At 49.3% G+C, this 21,767-nt stretch overlaps 1 protein-coding gene across 12 annotated transcripts in view; it reads left to right on the forward strand.

Annotated features, from left to right (window-relative positions):
• IPO9 (importin 9) overlaps window positions 1–21,673 on the forward strand; it is a 40,332-nt gene extending 18,659 nt beyond the window's left edge. For 3 of the 12 annotated variants that reach the window (XR_014817552.1, XR_014817551.1, XR_002336275.2), the window contains 13 exons: window positions 1,170–1,276; window positions 1,629–1,768; window positions 4,527–4,686; window positions 13,697–13,923; window positions 16,546–16,694; window positions 17,019–17,147; window positions 17,806–18,081; window positions 18,216–18,382; window positions 18,798–18,931; window positions 19,610–19,732; window positions 20,070–20,256; window positions 20,352–20,428; window positions 20,716–21,673. Coding sequence is in view for 6 of the 12 variants with exons in the window: in XM_084979417.1 (XP_084835543.1) it covers window positions 1,170–1,276; window positions 1,629–1,768; window positions 4,527–4,686; window positions 13,697–13,923; window positions 16,546–16,694; window positions 17,019–17,147; window positions 17,806–18,081; window positions 18,216–18,382; window positions 18,798–18,931; window positions 19,610–19,732; window positions 20,164–20,265; window positions 20,352–20,428; window positions 20,716–20,826 (1,902 nt within the window). In the remaining 6 variants the exon portion in view is untranslated. Of the gene's footprint in view, window positions 1–1,169; window positions 1,277–1,628; window positions 1,769–4,526; window positions 4,687–13,696; window positions 14,195–14,835; window positions 14,974–16,545; window positions 16,695–17,018; window positions 17,148–17,805; window positions 18,082–18,215; window positions 18,383–18,797; window positions 18,932–19,609; window positions 19,733–20,069; window positions 20,266–20,351; window positions 20,429–20,715 lie in introns of those variants that run through there. The other 9 variants (XM_084979417.1, XM_084979416.1, XM_021064519.2 and 6 more) reach the window with 4 other exon arrangements.
• The last annotated feature ends 94 nt before the right edge of the window (window positions 21,674–21,767 follow it).

Raw genomic sequence — 21,767 nt, forward strand, 5'->3', positions numbered from 1 at the left:
CGAAACCGCATCTGCAACCTACACCACAGCTCACGGCAACACCGGATCATTAACCCACTGAGAAAGGGCAGGGACCAAACCCGCAACCTCGTGGTTCCTAGTCGGATTCGTTAACCACTGCGCCACAACAGGAACTCCTCATTTGAGACCTTTTTTTCCCTTTTCTTTTTTTTCTTTTTATGGCTCTACCCATGGTATATGAAAGTTCCCAGGCTAGGGGTCAATCGAAACCGCATCTGCAACCTACACCACAGCTCACGGCAACGCCGGATCATTAACCCACTGAGAAAGGGCAGGGACCAAACCCGCAACCTCGTGGTTCCTAGTCGGATTCGTTAACCACTGCGCCACAACAGGAACTCCTCATTTGAGACCTTTTTTTCCCTTTTCTTTTTTTTCTTTTTATGGCTCTACCCATGGTATATGAAAGTTCCCAGGCTAGGGGTCAATCGAAACCGCATCTGCAACCTACACCATAGCCACAGCAACGCCAGATCTTTAACCCACTGAGCAAGACCAGGGATTGAACCTGCATCTTCATGGATGCTAGTCGGGTTCTTAACCCAATAAGCCACAATGGGAACTCCTCAAGACCTTTTTTTGTTGCTTCTTTTTCCAGTCACACCTGCAGCATCTTGAAGTTCCTGGGCCAGGGATTGAACCCAAGCCACCTTGAAGATAACGCATCTTTAACCCTCAGTGCCACAGTAGGAAGTCCTCATCTTGAGACCTTGGTACAATTGGAGGGTTTTTTTTGTTTTGTTTTTTTGGGGGTTCTTTTTGCTTTTTAGGGCCACACTCAAGGCATATGGAAGTTCCCAGGCTAGGGGTTGAATCGGAGCTGCAGCTGCCAGCCTACACCACAGCCACAGCAACTCGGGATCCGAGCCACATCTGCAACCTACACCACAGCTCACGGCAACGCCAGATCCTCAACCCACTGAGTGAGGTCAGGGATCAAACCCACATCTTCATGGATGCTAGTTGGATTCGTTTCTGTTGAACCACAGTGGGAACTCCTAGAGGTTGTATTTTTAATGGGCTCAGTCAGGTTGAGTATGTGCATGTGAAAGAATTAGAGCCATTCAGTGTGCAGTTAAATTTGCACTTTTCAGTGAAAGTGGATTTAATTTGCACGAGAACATTTTGCTCCTCCTGTCTCTCCTTAGGCTGTGGCCACTGATTTCCAGAATGAGAGTGCGGCAGCCCTGGCCGCTGCAGCCACACGGCATCTGCAAGAAGCTGAGCAGAGCAAAAACAGCGGCACGGAGCACTGGTAGGAGGGAGCAGCGGGCGCTTAGGCTAGGGACACGCTCTGGGCCTCAGGCCTCAGGCAAATAGGTCCTTGCTTTGAATCATCTGTCTTAAAGCAGTTTCTCTCATCCTTAAGATGCTTTTATTTTACCACTTTTTTAAGAGCCTAGAAAGGAAGGACTGGTGCTTTGTTTTTAATTAGAAAAATTTATTATTAAATGACGCTGTTGGCAGCTATAGCTTCGGATTGGAAGAGCAGCTAAATGGCCTTCGGGTCAGACTGCCGAGACGCCCTTTCCTGAATTTTCCTCCACAGATGTTTATCTTTTGGGCAGTGCGGCTTGTTTTACCAGGTTGTGGTACCCTTTGCACAGGTGGAAGATCCACGAGGCGTGCATGCTCGCGCTCGGCTCAGTGAAGTCCATCATCACTGACAGTGTGAAAAACAGCAGGGTCAACTTCCACATACACGGGTTCCTGACCAACGTCGTCCTGGCAGACCTCAACCTCTCAGGTGTGTGTTAGCCCGGTGCCGGCTTCTGGAGGGTCTGTGACCTGTCTGTGGCTCTGTCGTCCACGTAGATGGGTATCCCTTTGCGGAAGATTCTTCCCCTCCAGACACAGCCCTCACCAACCAGGAGACCAGGACTGCCTCCTTTCCAGCTCTTCCCCGCTCTTCAGGTTTCCCTCCACATCCGTCTGCACTCACAGTCAGGGCTGGGTTTTGGCATCTGAACAGAATGCAGATTGGGCTGCTGGGCGTGACTTGCAGAGTCCCTGACACCCTCAGGCAGCTGTGTCTGGCTTATCCTTTCTGTTTGCCTTTCTGTCATTTTTCTAAAACTATTTATTCTTTCTTTCTTTTTTTTTTTTTTGTTTTTTTTATAATGGCCACACCCACAGCATGTGGAAGTTCCTGGGCCAGGGATTGAATCCGAGCTGCAGCCTCAAACTACACCACAGCTGTGGCAGTGCCAAATCCTTTAACCCACTGCACCAGGCCGGGGATCAAACCCACACCTCTGTAGTGACCCAGCCTGTTGCAGTTGGATTCTTAATTTACTGCACCACGGTAGGAACTCCTTTCTTTCTAATTAAAGTGTTCCAGGAGTTCCCTGGTGATCCAGTGGTTAAGGACTCACTGCTGTGGCTTGGGCTTGATCCCTGGCCTGGAAACTTCTGCATGCCACAGGCATGGCCAAAAATAAATTAAAAAATTAAACATTCTATTCTCATATGCATGTTAGCCACTAGCATTAAAAAAAAAAATAGCTTTGGTGTTCCCGTCTTGGTGCGGTGGAAACGAATCCGACTAGGAACCATTGGGTTTCGGGTTCGATCCCTGGCCTCGCTCAGTGGGTTAAGGATCCGGCAATGCCGTGAGCTGTGGTGTAGGTCACAGATGCGGCTCAGATCTGGCGTTGCTATGGCTGTGGTGTAGGCCGGCAGCAACAGCTCCGATTAGACCCCCTAGCCTGGGAACCTCCATGTGCCGTGGGTGTGGCCCCAAAAAGAAAAAAAAAAAAATCACGGAATTAAAATGGTTGAGGATCCCAGGCTCATATGCGCTGGGATATACTCTTCTTTACTCTGCATTTATCATGTGCTACATTATGTTGTAGTTGGTGAGTGTGTTTTCTTTCTCCTACTAGGATGTAAGACTTTGACACTAGAAATCATGTTGGGTGCCTTCTTTTCCCCACAGTGCCTGGCACCTAATGGACAGTGCCTGTCGTATCAAAGTGTTGGCGTTTCTCAAACCCATCAATGTGTCTTCTGTAGAATTTGCTCTAGCAAAGCTTTTCTAAACAAGTCATGCTCAAACTTTTTGATCTCAGGACTCCTTTACACTTTAAAAAACTATCAGTGATCCCAAAAGGGATTTTTTGGTGAGTCACAGGTAACAGTATTAGAAATTAAAGCTGTCAAGAGTTCCCAGTATGGCTCAGTGGCAGCTAACCAAGCTACTATCCATGAGGACACAGGTTTAATCCCTGGCCTCACTCAGTGGGTTAAGGATCTGGCATTGTCATGAGCTGTGGTGTAGGCTGGCAGCTACAGCTCTGACTGGACTCCTAGCCTGGAAACTTCCATGTGCCGCAGTTGCAGCCCTAAAAGAAAAAAAGAAAGAAAGAAAGAAATTAAAGCTGTAAGTCTACGAAACACCAGCAGTGCAAGCATCCGTTCCATTAGCTGTCAGCGCCATGCTGTCACACATCATAAAACCTTGGGAAAACTCCACTGTGTACTCAGCAAGGAATGAGAGTGAAAAAGACAAATCACGTCTTGATGTTGCTGTGAAAATAGTTTTTTTAACTTGTATGACTTTCAGGAGTCCCTGGACTGTATACTTGGAGAATTAGGATTAGGAGGTGATTATTTGGCCCAGTTTGTTAGGTTCTGTTGAATAGTTCCCATCAACTAAATGGTTATTGTGCAGGTAACTAAGTTAAGCACTATGACAGCTGAATAAGTATAGTCTCTGTCCTCAAGCATCTTTTAGGAGGCAGGGCCTAGTCATCCTTACACCAGTAGCTGGGATATCTACCTGTTTATCTGCATATATACACACACTGTGTATACATGTCTGTGTGTGTGTACATATAAAATATTAGAAAGCTAATAAAGACATAGGATTACTTCAGCCCAAGAGATCGGTTATGGGATGCACTGAGAGCTGAATGTGTTAGCTTATAAACAAAGCAGGGAAATGACCGAGTCAGATGGCGACTCCCCGGGGAGGGTGTGTGCCTGAGTTTAGAAGGAAAACGTAAAGGGAAATCAGAGGTGATGCTAGAGTCCCCAATCTTAGGGGGTCTTGAATGCCATGCTGTTTAAGGTGGGCTTTGTTTGTGAGGCTATGGAAGTTATTGACATTTTAAAGAAAGGAGTGGCAGAACTATAATTCATAATACGCCAGCAGTGGTATTATAATTTATAACACTCCAGCTGGAAGTGGAGAAGTCATTTAGAGGCTTCTTCGTCTGGAGTATTCTGAATGCACTTTGCAGCGGCGAAGAGCCGAACTGGGAAATGTTCTATGCCGTAGGTCACACGCCCGCTTTTATCTTTTAAGATCATGCTTTTTCTCTCTGTTAAGTTGTGTGAATTGTGTGGTACCCAGTTAGTACACAGGCTGGGAGTGGGGGTGGGTGGGCATGTGGGTGGACTGTGTGGTACTCAGTTAGTACACAGGCTGAGGAGTCGGGGTCGGTGGGCGAGTAGCAGGAGCTTTGATTGTCCAGCCCCTAATTGCTGTCTCTTCCTCCCAGTGTCTCCTTTCCTCTTGGGCCGGGCCCTTTGGGCTGCCAGTCGGTTCACTGTTGCTATGTCCCCTGAATTGATCCAGCAGTTTCTTCAGGCAACAGTTAGTGGTCTTCATGAGACACAACCCCCGTCAGTTCGAATTTCTGCTGTGAGAGCCATCTGGGGGTGAGTACTATACCTTAGGACAATAAGAACTATTTTAAGAGAAAACTACTCAAAATAGAAGTCCCAGACAGCAGCTATCCAGTGGATTATGGTGCAGAACAGGAGTTCCCGTCGTGGCGCAGTGGTTAACGAATCCAACTAGGAACCACAAGGTTACGGGTTCGATCCCTGGCCTTGCTCAGTGGGTTAAGGATCCGGCATTGCCGTGAGCTGTGGTGTAGGTTGCAGACGCAGCTTGGATCCCGTGTTGCTGTGGCTGTGGTGTAGGCCGGTGGCTGCAGCTCCAATTCAACCCCTAGCCTGGCAACCTCCATATTGCTGTGGGAGCGGCCCTAGAAAAAGACAAAAAAAAAAAAGAAAAGATCTGCAGAACAGATGTTGAAAGGACAGGGAAAGAGACCATTCCAGGAACATGGCTTCTGCGAGTTCCAGATGTGTCCTGTCCCCTTTCACTCCTCATTCCATTTAGTTCACTCCAGCTCTGGAATCATCGAGGCCAACCGCCTTTCTTACAAAGGTGTGGAACCTGAGGCTCCGAGGAGTAGTAACTTGCCTAGGGCTTGCACAGCAGTCAATCAGAGAAGCAGGGGTAGAGCTCAGGTCATTTGGTTGACTGAGTGCTTCTGTGTTGCAAACCAAATTTAGGATAATGTGACCTGGAAACACTGCCATTAATTTCCCACTTTTACCTCTCTTTTTCACAAGTAATGTAGTAGTGGCTCCCCGGTTGTTTATTTAGATTCCTTCCCAGACCAAAGGGAGCATTGTTGTTTTAAGGAGTATGTTACGTCCAAACTTAGGGGACTCAGTTAAGTCCCCCCAAATTGCAAAAACACTAAAAACACAGAGTTCATCTTCCACCTGCCTATGCTACCTTCTTACCTTTTGAAGCAGAGGCTGAGATGCCAGGCATTGTTACGTATTTTTAGGAAGTGGGAGGGTGGATGTCAGCAGGATGTCTGAATAAGCTGTCCCTCACTCTTATCCCTCCCTCAACAATTTGGGGTCTGTAAGAAGGAGGAGATTGTCACACCCAGTGCCATCCAGGAACAAGGAGAACTGTTTCAAGAAGACAGGCCCACATCCCCGTGGCTGACTTGCCAACCGTAGTCCTGGCTGTAGCCTGTTTGTAGCCCCTGAATCCCTGTCAGCAGCACTGCACACCCAGGGATTCAGGGGCTCTCACCCCTGGGCAGGTATCACCCCTGTGTGCCAGGTAATGGGAGCACAGACCCAGGCCCCAGCTGTGGATCTCGAAGTGGCCCATGAGCTAGCTCCAGCCCTCTCAGCTGTGGTCCAGGAGACCCTGAGACTACGTGGATGAGAGAGGCTTTGTCAAAGTGCAGGGTCAAGTGGAGAAGTTCCAGCAACCACTGGAGCAAAAACGGTCCAAGATCGGACACTTTGAAGAGGTTGGCCAGTACAGACAGGAGGAGGTGACTGCCACCTCAGATGTGCAGACAGTGATGCAGAACATGAAACATCAGGGAAGTGTGACATCACCAAAAAAAAAAAAAAAGATGATTTTCTAGGAACCAGCTCCAAAGTCAGGAGATCTGTGGTTTCCCCAACAAAGAATTCCAAACAGCCGTTTTAAGGAGCTCCACTACAAGAAAGCCCAGAAAGACAAACAAAATGAGAAGGTCAGTGGAGAGAGAAAAATGTAAAAAGAGCCAAAAGAATTCTGGAGCTGGAGGATGGAGAATGAAGTGGAAAATGCTGTAGAGACCATCAGTGGCAGGATGGGCTGAGCAGAGGGAAGAGTGAAATGTGAAGATTAGGACCTTTGAAATTATCCAGTCAGAGGAGGACAGAGATCAGTGGCTGAAAAAGAATGAAGAAGAGGTGAACAGCTATGGGATACCCACTAGGAGACACAGTCTACAAATTGTTGAAGTCCTAGGAGAAGAGGAGAGGGGCAGAAAGCTTTTTAAAGAAAACGTACCTAAAATAAGAGAATTTTAAAGGCAGCATGGGGCAGGGGGCGGGGACTTTCTGTCATGAGGCCACCAGCAGATTTCTTAGCGGACACTTTGCTGAAAGAAAAAACTGCCAACCAAGAGTACTTTATGCAGCAAAGTTGTCCTTCAGAAGAGGACAAGATAAAGATTTTCCCAGACAAAGCTGAAGGAGTTCTTCAGCCCTAGACCTGCCTTATAAGAAATGCCAAACGGAGTTCTTCCAGCTGAAATGAGAGGACTTTTTTGTTTTGTTTTGTTTTGTTTATTTATTTGTTTTTTTGTCTTTTTAGGGCCACACCCATGGCATGTGGAGGTTCCCAGGCTAGGGGTCGAATCGGAGCTGTAGCCACCAGCCTCCGCCACAGCCACAGCAATGCCAGATCCGACCCACGTCTGTGACCTACACCACAGCTCACGGCAACGCCAGATCCTTAACGCACTGAGCGAGGCCAGGGATCGAAGCCGCAGCTCATGGTTCCTAGTTGGATTCATTTCCGCTGCGCCACAACGGGAACTCCGAAACAACGCTTATTAATAACCTGAATATGTGCCACACACTGGTACAGGTAAGAATGTAATCAGTTCATAATACTCAATGCTGTAATCTGGTGGTGTGCCAACCACCTAACTCAGGATAGTTTGAAGGATGAAAGTGTTAAAAAAAAAAAAAACTAGCTAAATAATTTGTGATTATTATAATGTATACACAGTATAAAAAGAGTGAAGTCATGACATCAGAAACATTAAAGGAAGAGAATGAAGGGGTAGAGTTTTTGTATGCAGTCAAAGTTAAGTTGTCAGCAGGAAACAGACTATATTATATCTAAATTATTTTACAGTAGCCGCAAAGCAAAAATCGATGACAGACACACGAAAGAGAAAGGAGTGAGAGTATTCCACCCTGGAAAGTCCCAGTTCAGGGAGGAAGACAGGAAGGGAGGAACAAGGGCCTCGAAAGAGCCAGATAGCAATTAATTAATGGCCCTAATAAAGTGAGCTGACCCATCAAAAATTGCTTTAAATATAAATGGATTAAATTCTCCAGTTAAAAGAGTAACCGAAAGGATTTTAAATTCTTTGAAAAAGACCCCCGTCTGTGCTGCCTGAGGAGACTACAGGTTTTAGGACACACTTAGGTTCAAAGTGAAGAGATGAAAAAAGATATTCCATGTAAGTAGAAACCAAAAGAGAGTGAGGGTAGCTATGCTTTTATCAGACGAAATAGACTTTAATTCAGAAATTTTAATGAGAAACTAAGGTTATTATTATGATAAGGGGATTAATTCATTAAAAAGATATAATAATTATAAATATATTGGAGTTCCCATCGTGGCTCAGCAGTTCACAAGCCCAGCTAGCATCCATGAGGATACAGGTTCGATCCCTGGCCTCACTCAGTGGGTTAAGGATCCAGCATTGCCGTGAGCTGTGGTGTGGGTGGCAGACACAGCTCAGATCCCGTGTTGCCGTGAGCTGTGGCATAGGCTGGCAGCTACAGCTCCGATTTGACCCCTAGCCTGGGAACTTCCATATGCCACAGGCAAATAAATAAATAAATATATGTGCACCTGTCATCAGAGCACCTGAATATAATAAGCAAATAAGAATATCTGAAAGGAAAAAGAGACAACAATACAATAACAGTAGGAAACTTTTACTGCATTTTCAATAATAGATAGCTCATCCAAACAGAAAATCAATAAGGAAATGTTGGACCTAAACTATACTTTGGAACCAAATGGACCCAATAGACATAGAGAACATTTTCTCCAATAGCAGCAGAACACCCATCCTTCCCAAGCATACATGAAACATTCACCAGGGCTGGTTATAAAGCAAGCAGAAAGCATTAGTGAATTTAAGAAGATTAAAATCATACCAAGGGGAGTTCCCGTCGTGGCGCAGTGGTTAACGAATCCGACTAGGAACCATGAGGTTGCGGGTTCGATCCCTGCCCTTGCTCAGTGGGTTAAGGATCTGGTGTTGCTGTCAGCTGTGGTGCAGGTCGCAGACGCGGCTTGAATCCCGCGTTGCTGTGGCTCTGGTGTATGCTGGCGGCTACAGCTCCGATTAGACCCCTAGCCTGGGAACCTCCCATATACCGCAGGAGGGGCCCAAGAAATGGCAAAAAGACAAAAAAAATAATAATAATAAAATAAATAAAATAAAATCTTTTCTGACCATATTGGGATGAAACTAGAAATCAGGTACAGTAGAAAAACTGGAAAAATCACACATGTGTGGAAATTAAATAGCACACCCTGAACAACCAGTGGGTAAAAGAAGACATCCAAAGAGAAATCTAAAAATGTCTTGAAACAGGGAGTTCCCGTCATGGCTCAATGGTAATGAACCAGACTAGGATCCATGAGGACATGGGTTCCATCCCTGGCCTCACTTAGTGGGTTAAGGATCTGGCATTGCCTTGAGCTGCGGTGTAGGTCGCTGACGTGGCTCAGATCCCATGTTGCTGTGGCTGTGGCATAGGCCAGCATCTGGAGCTCCAATTCTACCCCTGGCCTGGGAACTTAAATATCCCACGGGTGTGGCCCTAAAGAGACAAAAAAATGAAAATAAAAATGTCTTGAAACATATGAAAATGGAAATAGAACACACCAAAACTTATGGGTGGGGCCAGAGTTCCCACTGTAGCGAAGCAGGATTGGTGGCATCTCTGAAGTGCCAGGATGCAGGTTTGATCCCTGGCCCAGCACACTGGGTTAAAGGATCTGGCATTGCCAACCATGTAGGTGGCAGCTGTAGCTCAGATCTGTTCCCTGGCCCAGGAACTCCATATGCCAAGGGACAGCCAAAAAAGAGGGAGGGGGGACTTAAGGGATTGTAGCAAACGGAGTTCTAAGAAGAGTTTATAGACGAAAACATATATATAAGAAAAAGAGGAGTTCCTGCTGTGGCACAGTGGGTTAATGATCCAGCTCGTCTCTTTGGCAGTGCCAGATCAGTCCGTGGCCTGGCAGAGCAGGTTGAGGATGCGACATTGCCACAGCTGTGTCGTAGGTCACAGACGCAACTTGCATTCAGTCCCTGACCTGGGAACTTCCATATGCCACAGGTGCAGCTGACAAAAGAACAAAAGAAAAGAAAGATTTCAAACAACCTAACTTTATTCCTCAAGAACTAGAAAAAGAACAACTAAGCCCAAAGGTAGCAATAGGAAGATCTGAGCAGAAACAAAATAAACTGGTAGGAACCAGAAAAATACGAGAAAAGTTTAATGAAACTAGCTGCTAGTTTTTTAAAAAATAAACAAAATTGACCAACTTTAGCTAGACTAGAAAGACAAAAAGAGAAAACTCAAATACAAAATTGGAAATGAAAGAAGAGACTTCACACATGATACCACAGAAATACAAAGTATCCTAAGTCTGCCATGAACAAGTTTATGCCAATAAATTTGACACCCTAGAAGAAATGCACGAATCCCTAGAAACATACAGCCTGCCAAAACTGAATCATGAAGAAATTAGAAACTTGAACAGATTAATAACTAATAAGGACATTGAATGAGCAGACAAAAATCTTCCATAAGAAGAGTTCCCATTGTGGCTTTGCAGGTTAAGAACCCAACTAGTCCATGAGGATGCCAGATCCTCAGTGGGTTAAGGATCTGGCATTGCTACAAGCCACAGCATAGGTCGCAGATGCAGCTCGGATTTGGTGTGGCTATGGCATAGGTTGGTGGCTGCATCCAAATTGACCACTAGCCAGGGAGCTTCCATATGCCGTGTGCACGGCCCTAAAAAAAAACCCAACACCTTCTGTAAGGGAAAAGCCCAGGACCAGATAGATTCACTGGTAAATTCTATCAAACATTTGAATAAGAATTAATACCAGTGCTTCTCAAATTCTTCCCAAAAAACTTAAGAGGAGGGAATATTTCCAAACTCATTTTACTGGGTCAGTAGTACCCTGATAATAACACACAAGAATATTACAGGAAAAGAAAACTCCAGGCTAATATGCTTAATGACTCTAGATGCAAAATTCTTAACACAGTTCTAGCAAACTGAATTTAACAGAACAGTGAAAGGAACACACACCATGATCAAGTGGGATTTATCCCTGGGAGGCACAGATGACTCAACATACAGAAATGAATTAATGTAATTCACCAGTTAATAGAATGAAAAGGAAAAATCATATGAGTACCTCAATAGATGCAGAAAAAGCATTTGACAAAATTTAATACCCATTCATGACAAAAAGTTTTCCATGAAGTGGGTGTAAAAAGAGCCTATCACAGTAGAGGCCATATTGACGACCCCCAGTCAACATACTCAACAGGGAAAGGCTGAAAGATTTTCCTCTGAGATCAAGAATAAGACAAGGGTGGAGTTCCCACTGTGGCACACTCTCTGGAGCAGCTCAGGTCACTACTGAGGCACAGGTTTGATCCCTTGCCCAGCAGCAGTGGGTTAAGGATCCAGTGTTGCCGAACCTTCAGGGTAGGTTGCAACTGCAGCTCAGATTCAGTGCCTGGGTATGGCCCCAAAAGAAGTTTAAAACAGAATAAAAAAAGGAGTTCCTGCTGTGGCACAACAGGATTGGTGGCATCTTGGGAGCACTAGGATACAGGTTCAATTCCTGGCCTGGCACAGTGGGTTAAGGATCTAGCATTGCTGTAGCTGCAGCTTAGGTCACAACTGCAACTGAGATCTTATCCTTGGCCCAGGAACTCCATGTGCCACAGAGCAGCCAAAAAAGAAAAACGACAAGGGTGCCCGCTCTCACCATTCCTGTTCAACGTAGTTCTGAAAATCCCAGCCATAGCAACTAGGAAAGAAAAGAAGTAATAGTAAACTATCAGAAAGGGAAATTTAAAACACCGTCTCAGTTACAATTACATCAAGAACAATAAAATACCTAAGAATAAATTTAATCGAGGTGGTAAGAGATCTGTACACAGAAAACTGTAAGACATTGAGGAAAGAAACTGAAGATGATGCAAATAGATGTTTTGTGCTCATGGATTGGAATAATGAATGTTAATAAAAGGTTTATACTTCACAGAGCAATCTATAGATTCAGCACAATCCTCATCAAAATTCCAGGGGCATTTTGCACAGAAATAGAACAGGCAATCCTAAAATATGCGTAGGATCAGAAGAGATGCTGAACAGCCAAAGCAATCTCAAGAAAGAAGAACAAAGCTGGTAGCGTCACACTTCCTGCTTTTAAACTGTATTACGAAGCTTCAGTAATCCAAGCAGTATGGTGTTGGCATTAAAAACAGATACAAAGATCAACGGAGCAGAATAGAGACCCCAGCAATAAACCCACATTTACATAGTCAGTTTAAGACAAAGGAGCCAGGAATATGCCACAGGGAAATGACAGTCTTTTCAATGATGGGGTTGGGAAAACTCATCTTGTACGGAAGTCAACTCAAAATAAATTAAAGACTTGAACATAAGACCTGAAACCATAAGGCTCCTGGAAGAAAACATAGAAGTTAAGCTTCTTTTTTTTTTTTTGCCTTTTTGTCTTTTTGTTGTTGTTGTTGTTGCTATTTCTTGGGCCGCTCCCGCGGCATATGGAGGTTCCCAGGCTAGGGGTCGAATTGGAGCTGTAGCCACCGGCCTACACCAGAGCCACAGCAACGCAGGATCCGAGCCGCGTCTGCAACCTACACCACAGCTCACGGCAACGCCGGATCGTTAACCCACTGAGCAAGGGCAGGGACCGAACCCGCAACCTCATGGTTCCTAGTCGGATTCGTTAACCACTGCGCCACGACGGGAACTCCTAAGCTTCTTAACATTTGTCTTGGCAGTGGTTTTTCGGATTTGACATCAAGAAGAGGAGCAACAAAAGAAAAAGAAAAAGAAAAAGGCGGTGGGGTGGGGTGGGGCGATTTCTAAAAAAAAGCACAGCAAAAGAAACCATCAGCCAAATGAAAAAACAACCTACTGAGTAGGATAAAATATTTGTAAGCCATTAATTAATGGACCGAAAAACAAAAAGTCTGGACAAATCTGAGGTCTGAACCCACAGGTTTTACGAGTCACTGTAGACCTTTAAACCCAGCAGCGGACACAAATAGTGTGGTTATAAGTTATAGTTTCAGTGTGGTTCCTGAGAACCTGGGGAGGGTCTTGTTTCTGCACTAGGTTCTTTTAACATGCAGAATGTTTTTATTGACTTTTCTTGCTGTTCTGATGATAACTAACGATAATATATTTTTAATAATTGTATCCCCATTGGACATATGGTAAGCAGTACCTGGTGAATATATATCATTGAATAAGAGGTGAATAGGTAGAACTCTGGTAGAAAACAAACTTTTAAACCCTAAAAATAGTACACGGATTTTGTAAGCAAGCATAAGATGTTGATGCAAATTGATCTCGTTTTAGGATGCAAAAAAAACTCCAAAAAGTACAAAATATGTTAAAAAAAAAAAAAAATAGCCTCCTGCTAAGTAACAGTTGTTTTGGAGCAGATGTTAAAAACACTATTTGAAAAATAACAAGAATATATATATGTATTTTAGGAATGTGACTAAAACAGTAGTCTGAGGAATCATAAAGCATTTGACTTAGTATCTTAGTAACGTGGATATAACTGCATGACTGGGATTTGCTTCAAAACAGAATGGAGGAATGACAGAAATTTTAAAGGAGGCAGTAAAGACCAAGGCAGAACTAAATTAGAAAACATAGAAATGATGGTGCTGATAGTTCTTTAAAAAGCCACAGAAAGGTGGGAGTTCCCGCTCTGGTGCAACAGGATCAGCGGCATCTTGGGAAGACTAGGACGTAGGTTCAATCCCTGGCCCAGCAATGTGGATTAAGGACCCGGCGTTGCCACAGGTGTGGCTGAGGTCTGATCCCTGGCCTGGGTACTCCGCATGCCGCAGGGCAGCCAAAAAAAAAAAGAAGAAAGAGAAAGCCACAGAAATGTGAAAACTCAGCTTGCTCTAGAAGTGCTTTCTAAAACCACACGTGTAAAGGCTGCACATGTAGCAGTGGCTGCAAAGACTGCGGACTGCGGGGCCCGGCTTGTGAGTGGGTCTCGCTTCTCTCCAGGTACTGTGACCAGCTGAAGGTCTCGGAGAGCACCCACGTGCTACAGCCCTTCCTCCCCAGCATCCTGGAGGGCCTGATTCACCTGGCAGCCCAGTTCAGCTCCGAGGTGCTCAACCTCGTGATGGAGACCCTGTGCATCGTGTGCACGGTGGACCCGGAGTTCACGGCGAGCATGGAAAGCAAGATCTGCCCCTTCACCATCGCCATCTTCCTGAAGTACAGTAACGGTATGCGGCGGGGGGCAGGGGGGGTCAGGATGCCTCCTGGGTCTCAAGTTTCTAGACCTTAGAAGCAGAGGGTGTGGCCTCGAGTTAGCAAAGGGGCGAGGGGGCAGGGTTGCCCTGGATCTGTAGCAGCACTGAAGAGTAGAGGACCATCAGAATTCCTCTTGTGGCTCAGTGGTAAACAAATCTGACTGGGAACCATGAGGCTGCGGGTTCAATCCCTGGCCTTGCTCACTGGGTTAAGGATCCAGCGTTGCCGTGAGCTGTGGTGTAGGTCGCAGTTGCGCTCGGATCCCGTGTTGCTGTGGCTGTGGTGTAGGCCAGCAGCTATAGGTCCGATTTGGCCCCTAGCCTGGGAACCTCCATATGCCACAGGTGTGGCCCTAGAAAATACAGGAAAAAAAAAAAAAAAAGGAGTAGAGGACCATCCCTGTAACTGACTCTAAGAACCAGGGAGCGAGGCTAAGAACCAGCGGAGGTATGGTTCGGCACAGCCACTGCGGAAGGGAAGGTGAGCAGCTAAATCTGAAGCTTCCTGATGGAAGAGGCCTTGAACTATACTTAGAAAATTGAGGAAAGAGGCATGCAAAGGTTTAGGAATAAGGTGTTCATCGCAGGTTTATCATAGCAAAAATCTGGAAATAATAAAAAGAGATTCATTAATTATATCCACAAAATGAAATACTATGCAACCATTAATAATCAGACCTCAAAGGAATAATTAAAGCCATGAGGAAGCGCTCACATTGTAATAATATGAATAGGTTGATTCCAAATGCTTAGAATATAAATCTGGGAAGTTCCCCTTGTGGCAAAGGAGAAATGAATCTGACTAGTAACCATGAGGATGCAGGTTCGATCCCTGGCCTTGCTCGGTGGGTTGGGGATCTGGTGTTGCCGTGAGCTGTGGTGTAGGTCAAAGACGTGGCTCGGGTCTGGTGTTGCTGTGGTTGTGGCGTAGGCTGGCAGCTGTAGCTCCAGTTCAGCCCCTAGCCTGGGAACTTCCATATGCCGTAGGTGCAGCCTAAAAAAACAAAGAAAGAAGAAGAAAAACTACCAGAAGAAAACACACCAGAATGTTAAGGGTAGTTGTCTCTGGGTAGTGGAGTTAAAGGTGTAATCTTTTCTATGATACTTTTCTGCATTTTAAGTTTTTCTGTAGTGGGTGTGTATTAGTAGTAGTTTATTATCAGAAACGGTATTGAGGGTATTTGTTTCTGAGAGGGAGGATTGAGACTAGGAGGGCTGTACAGGGGTAGGGGCTGGTCATGTAATGTGACATCGGACTAAGCTCAACGAAATGTGAAATGTGTCCTGAGGAGGTTTCCACGCTAGTCTTTTTATTCTCTCCGCCTTTCACCCCATATGCCACCAAGTGGCTGTATTGTAATTTATTTATCCATTCTGTTCATGGATATCTAGGTTTTTACAGTTTTTCCTGTTACAGACAATGCTGCAGTAATCCTTTTTTTTTTTTTTTTTTTTTTTTTGGCCCTGCCCATGGCATGCAGAAGTTTCCAGGCCAGGGATGGAATCCATGCCACAGCAGCGACAGCTGCTTTTAAGGCCAGATCCTTAACCCTCTAGGCCACCAGGGAAACTCCTGCAGTTGATCTCTTAACATCTGTTTATTTTTGTTTTGGGGCTGAGTCTGCGGCATATGGAGGTTCCCAGGCTAGGGGTTGAATCAGAGCTGCAGCTGCCAGCCTACACCACAGCCACACAGAAATACCAGATCTGAGCTGCGTCTGCGACCTACACCACAGCTCACGGCAACGCCGGATCCTTAATGCAGCAAGTGAGGCCAAACCCACATCCTCGTGGATACTAGTCGAGCTCGTTACTGCTGAGCCACAACAGGAACTTCCTAACATCTGTCTTAGTGCCCTGCACATCGCATGTATTTTTTTTGTGCTACTTAGAGAAGGGTATTTATATATTTTTTCAATGGGTAAAGCAGGTCAAGCCGAAGTTCCATTTCTTCACAAGGTTCTGCCTTTGGAAGATGTTACCTTTTGCCTTCCACTGGCTGGGAGGTCTATCACGACCCCCTCAGAGGGGGTGTGCCATGTGTGCAGCCCTCTGCCACCCTCCAGAACCTGGGGGAGAGGTTTGGGCAGCTCCCACCTGCAGCATATGGAAGTTCCCGGGCCAGGGATTGAATCCGAGCCGATTGGATCTTTTAAACCCACTATTCTGGGCTGGGGATCGAACTCATGCCTCCACATCGACCCAAGCTGCTGCAGTTGGACTCTTAACCCACTGTGCCACAGCGAGAACGTCCAGCTTTGCCTTGTTAACAAAGTATTCCCCCCTTAAACATTTGGTTTTATAATCCATCCAGGTTTCACAGGAATACAGGCATTGAAGATTTGTCCCAGAAAAAGAGCCAGAGTTTGTTTTAGGAGTAGCTGACTTGTCCCTGACCTCCGCCCCCAGGCCTTGAGCCGCTTTCCTGCCTTTCACCTTCCTCAGCAAGCCCGCCAGGCCCTGACCCGTGATACAGTCAGGAGTCGGGGCGCACGTCGATCACAGAGGGTAGGGCCCCCGCAGGCAGCGTTAAGCCAGCAGCACACCCTAAGCAGACCCTCAGGCAGGGGCTCTGTGTTGCCTTGTCCGCCTCAGATCCTGTGGTCGCCTCGCTGGCTCAAGACATCTTCAAGGAGCTGTCCCAGATCGAAGCCTGTCAGGGCCTGATGCAGATGAGGCTGATTCCCACCCTGGTCAGCATCATGCAGGCCCCCGCCGACAAGATCCCCACAGGGCTCTGTGCCGTAAGTGGGGGGGGCGGGGGGGGGGCAAACTCCGCCTCACTCAGGTTCACCCAGGGGGAGAGTGAGTGATCCGGAGGCTCTCAGAGGGGGCTCTGGCTCGAGAGGCCCCTCGCTGGTTGCACTGAGCTGTCCCCACTGACCCCATCCACTGCTGCCCCATGGCTTCTTAGAAACCTCTCTGCTGCCTTTGCCTTTCAGAAACTTGCCGTTCATCCCTGAGCTTGCTCTGTGTGCTTAGGTGGCTCCTGGCCAAGAAAGCGTCTTGTTGTTGGGACCCCACCCCACCCCGGAGGCTGCCCTGACTTGTCTCTCGTCTCCCTGCAGACGGCCATTGATATCCTGACCACGGTTGTGCGGAACACGAAGCCACCCCTCTCCCAGCTGCTCATTTGCCAGGCTTTCCCCGCCGTGGCCCAGTGCACCCTCCACACAGACGACAATGCCACCATGCAGGTACCTCCACGCTGGGGTCTGAGCCTGAGCCTGAGCTGCGGTGAGCTTGCAGCAGCTGAGACATCTGACTCCATCTATGCTTTTACGATCGAAGTGTCCCGGGCCTATATTTACCCAGAGGACCCAGGGGGGTCGAGACTGCTAAAGCCACCCGTCCTGTTCGCCTTAGAGGCATGGGTGCTGGCATCCTGCTGGCTGTGCTTGGCGTGCCTGTGGTGGAACAGATGGCGGACGTGGACTCGGGGCCCTGAGACGGTCCTTCCTGCCTATTTCTTCTTTTAATCAAGTCAGCAAACAGACTCTCTAGGCACACAGGGTCTGTGTAGGTCTGTCTGTATTCTGGTAAAGACCTGCAGAGCCCCCAGTTACTGCTACATCTTAAGATACATTTTTTTTTCAGCACCAGAGGGAGATCCTTATGGTTGAAACTCGGTTTGCTAGTCCACTGTCCCTTTGATAGGAAATAGGCACTTTCGAGGCGGCTGACGAAGTGAAGTGGGGACAGAGGGGTGTGTTCCGACTCCAGTGGGGCGAGCCCTCCCTGGACCCTGTGGCTCCCCATTCTGGAGCCCGGCCGCGAGAATAACGTGGCCGCTGCAGACAGAGGGCCTGTGGGCCTCGGCGCCTGTGGCTAACCTTGCTCCCTCTTGTCTCCCAGAACGGTGGAGAGTGCTTGCGGGCCTACGTGTCAGTGACGCTGGAGCAGGTGGCCCAGTGGCACGACGAGCAGGGCCACAATGGGCTGTGGTACGTGATGCAGGTGGTGAGCCAGCTCCTGGACCCCCGCACCTCGGAGTTCACTGCGGCCTTCGTGGGCCGCCTGGTGTCCACCCTCATCTCCAAGGCGGGGCGGGAGCTGGGGGAGAACCTGGACCAGATCCTCCGGGCCATCCTCAGCAAGATGCAGCAGGCAGAGACGCTCAGCGTCATGCAGGTAGGGGCACGGGCCCAAGCTCACCGCTCGCTGGCCAGGAAGTGGCCACGTTTCCCTCTCCCTCGGCCAGCCAGCCCACGGCCTCCCGCCTGCTGTGTCCCTGAGGCAGGTATCCTTGTCTTGTCCCCTCCCAGTCCCTGATCATGGTGTTCGCCCACCTGGTGCACACCCAGCTGGAACCCCTCCTGGAATTCCTGTGCAGCCTCCCGGGGCCGACTGGCAAGCCTGCCCTGGAGTTCGTGATGGCCGAGTGGACCAGCCGGCAGCACCTCTTCTACGGGCAGTACGAGGGCAAAGTCAGGTGGGGCCTGTCCCCTTCCCCAGGCCTCTGCCCCACAGGTCTCTACCCCTCTGTCCTGACGTGCCCAGCTGTTCCTTCTGCCCTCTGGGGCTTTATTGCTGAGTTGTGGCCCAGTTGCTGCCCTCTTGAGATTCCCAGAAGACCGCTGGCGCAGGTGGGCCGTTTGGTTCTCTGCTGGCTGGAGACCCTCCTCTGCCCAGACTCTGCCCAGCAAGTTCTGCTGGCGGCTTCTCCGCTCTTAACTCTCTATCCTGGACGCTGATCTTCTGGTTCCCGTCACCCCACGCCTTAGCGACACGAAGCCCCCTCTCAGCTGCAGTCTCTTCTGGGCCCTAGTTAGTTGTGAAGCGCTCAGTGTCTTGGGACATGGGCTCCCCGCATGGCTGACCTGCCCTTTCTGGCTCCTCCTCGCCAGCTCCGTGGCACTGTGCAAGCTGCTGCAGCACGGCATCAACGCGAACGACAAGCGGCTGCAGGACATCCGCGTGAAGGGGGAGGAGATCTACGGCCTGGACGAGGGCGTCCGCACCCGCTCCAAAGCAGCCAAGAGTAGGCCACACGCCCCAGGACCACTGGGCCAGATGGTGTCCTGAACCTTGATTGTTGGGCTTCCCTTAGGGCCCGTGGGTTAAGGATCCTGCCTTGTCCCTGCTATGGCGTGGGCCCAAGAGCTTCCGCATGCCACAGGCATGGCCAAAAAACCCCAGACTCAATGCCGGGTTTCATAAGCAACAGCAGAAAACTCTAGGAACAAGAGGGATCAGAACCCATGGTTCCTTCCTGCTGCTGAAAATGGACCAAAACATTCCCAGGTTCAAGGCTCCCCAGCTTCCAGCTTCATGCCAGGGTTCGGGTGCCCATTTTTGGCAAGTCATCCTTACTGGTTGTCTCTGGCCCGTGACTCCAGGGCTTCACAGGGCAGGGTGCAGAGCTGTTGCTCTCTAGCAGCAGACGTCTAATCACCTGTGCGATTATCACACTGTGGGGGCTGGCGTTTCTGCCTCCACAGGCCCCCAGAGGCCAAGCTGTGTTCCTGACAAAGCCCGTCTCCTTTAGGTCCCGAACTCCTGACAGGGAGCAGGTTGAAGTTACTTAGCTGATGGTACTTTAGGGCTCCATGTTGTCTGGGGGTGGAAAGCCCTGGGGGTAGAGGGGCAGTCCTGCCCAAGGCCTGGGTGCTGTCAGGAGGGAGCGACCATGGCAGTCTGATGCGGGGCCTCTTCCTAGACCCTGAGCGCTGGACAAACATTCCTTTGCTGGTCAAGATCCTGAAGCTGATTATCAACGAGCTGTCCAACCTCCTGGAGGCCAGTGCTGCCCGCCAGGCCGCCCCTGCAGAGTGGAGCCAAGGTGCCCAGGCCCACCTCCCCCGAGACGGAATCCGGGCACAGCAAGTTACACACGTTCAGAGTAGCGATCGGGTGGATCGAGTCCCCGAGGTCCTTCACACACGTTCCTGCACACCTGCCCCGGGGGCCAGCCTTGTGGGAGCACAGAGCCCATTTCCAGGGTCTGCCTCGCAGCGCCTCGGGCAGCGGGTGGGGTGCGCAGCCAGGGGTGCACCTTCCTGGCCTGGCGCTTCTCCAGGGCCTCCCGCCTTTTCTGTCCCCACCAGCAGGTGCAGGTCTTCCCCTCAGATGTGTTGGGAGGGTCTGACCATCCTCCTTCTCTTCCGCTGGGGCCTCAGGCCTCCGTGCGGGAATGCGCGGGGCTCATCAGTCCTGGCAGGTTTGCACGGGGGCGGGGCACGTGTGCTCCAGCAGCTTCTCACCTCCAAGCAGATGACGCCAACGACATGTGGGAGGACCAGGAGGAGGACGACGAGGAGGAGGACGGCCTAGCTGGCCACCTCTTATCTGACATCCTTGCCACAGGTAAACATGGTATGCATCCCTGGGCGCCCGGCCTGGTGAGGGCTGTGTCCTGCCCTGGCCCGTGCCCTGACCCCCCGTGCCGCTGTCTCTGGCAGAGGAGGACTACTATGAGGATGATGAGGACGATGACCCTGACGCCCTGAAGGACCCCCTCTATCAGATTGATCTGGAGGTGAGCCTGTCCCGAGAGGGCATCTTGAGGTGACAGCGTCTCGAGCCGCAGAAGCGGGAATACAGGCTCAGCAGGCCAGGGCCACGGCTCTGTGCCCGCGCTGCCACCCAGCTCCCTGGGGGTGGGGGCACACATGAGGTTCCATCTTGGGAAATCTGGGGCATTTATTTCAGGGGGGTTTCCACTGTCCCCGGGGGGCTGGCGCTGGTCTGAAGCCAGGCTTTGGGGCACCACGCGGGTGAGTGCCAGGAGCCCCCAGCAACACCGCTGCCCTCCGTCCCCCACAGGCATATCTCACAGACTTCCTCTGCCAGTTCGCTCAGCAGCCCTGCTACGTTATGTTCTCGGGCCACCTTAACGACAACGAGAGGCGGGTTCTACAGACCATTGGCATCTAGAAGTCCCTCCTGGCCCGGCCACGATCCGTTTTGCAGCCCTCACTGGCCTTGAGGTGCACTTTCATCTCAGCCTGGAGCGGCCTCCTGACTCAGCCTGCGGTCCCTGCAGAGTGACACGGACAGTCCAGACCACACTCACCTGTGCTGTCGCTAGGAACGCCGGAACGAGGGACCTTTCCCCAAGAACCCTGAGGACACCTGTCTCTAGAACCTCTTCCTCCCCAGCTGTGCCCCCATCCCTGTCCCCAGAGTCCTCTGCTGGCCCGTCCAGAAACGCAGGGCCCGGAAGGACGGTGTGCTGTGGATGATCTTCCCGCCTCAGGGGCCCAGAAGTCAGACCGTTTGTGTTCCAGACAGACCTGTGTGCTTTCAGAGGACATCGGATGTGATCGGACGGGAGTGCCCTTGAGAGAGGATGGTGCCCTCTGCCCTCCCAGAGGCAAGACCGGGTCTCGGGGGAGCAAGAAGAGGCAGCCCCGGGGACCGCCTGCTCCCTCGACGACACTAAGACTCCCGGCGAAGGACGTCACCTCGGTTCTGCCTCATCGCATGACACAGCCCCTCCCCTGAAGCTCCTCCTCTGTCCACCTGCACGCACACGAGAGAGCCAGACAGATGGCAACCTGTTTTCCCTTTTTTAGGAAAAAAAAAAATGGAGGAAAAACAGATTTTTTTTAAAAAGTCCACCTGACCCAACTATATTTAATATGCCCGTCCCCACACGTCACCACGCAGCCTGACATTCAGGGGTCCCCTCCCTCGGGAATGCTCTAAAGTGGTTCAGTTGTAGCCCTCAAATTTGCAATGTGTATTTTTCTAGGAGAGTAAAGCAATCTTTACAAATGAACTTAGTCTGCATGGTATGAGGTGTCTCGGCACCTCTGCTTTCCGTTCCTTCTGGAAGGAAAATTCAAGCGGAGAGGACTAGGTAGAGCCTCCTG

Source organism: Sus scrofa, chromosome 10, assembly GCF_054392235.1.
Source record: "Sus scrofa isolate SSC_HxYL_T2T_F1_AM1 chromosome 10, Sscrofa_HxYL_maternal_Yorkshire_Landrace_v2.0, whole genome shotgun sequence".
Lineage (NCBI taxonomy): Eukaryota > Metazoa > Chordata > Mammalia > Artiodactyla > Suidae > Sus > Sus scrofa.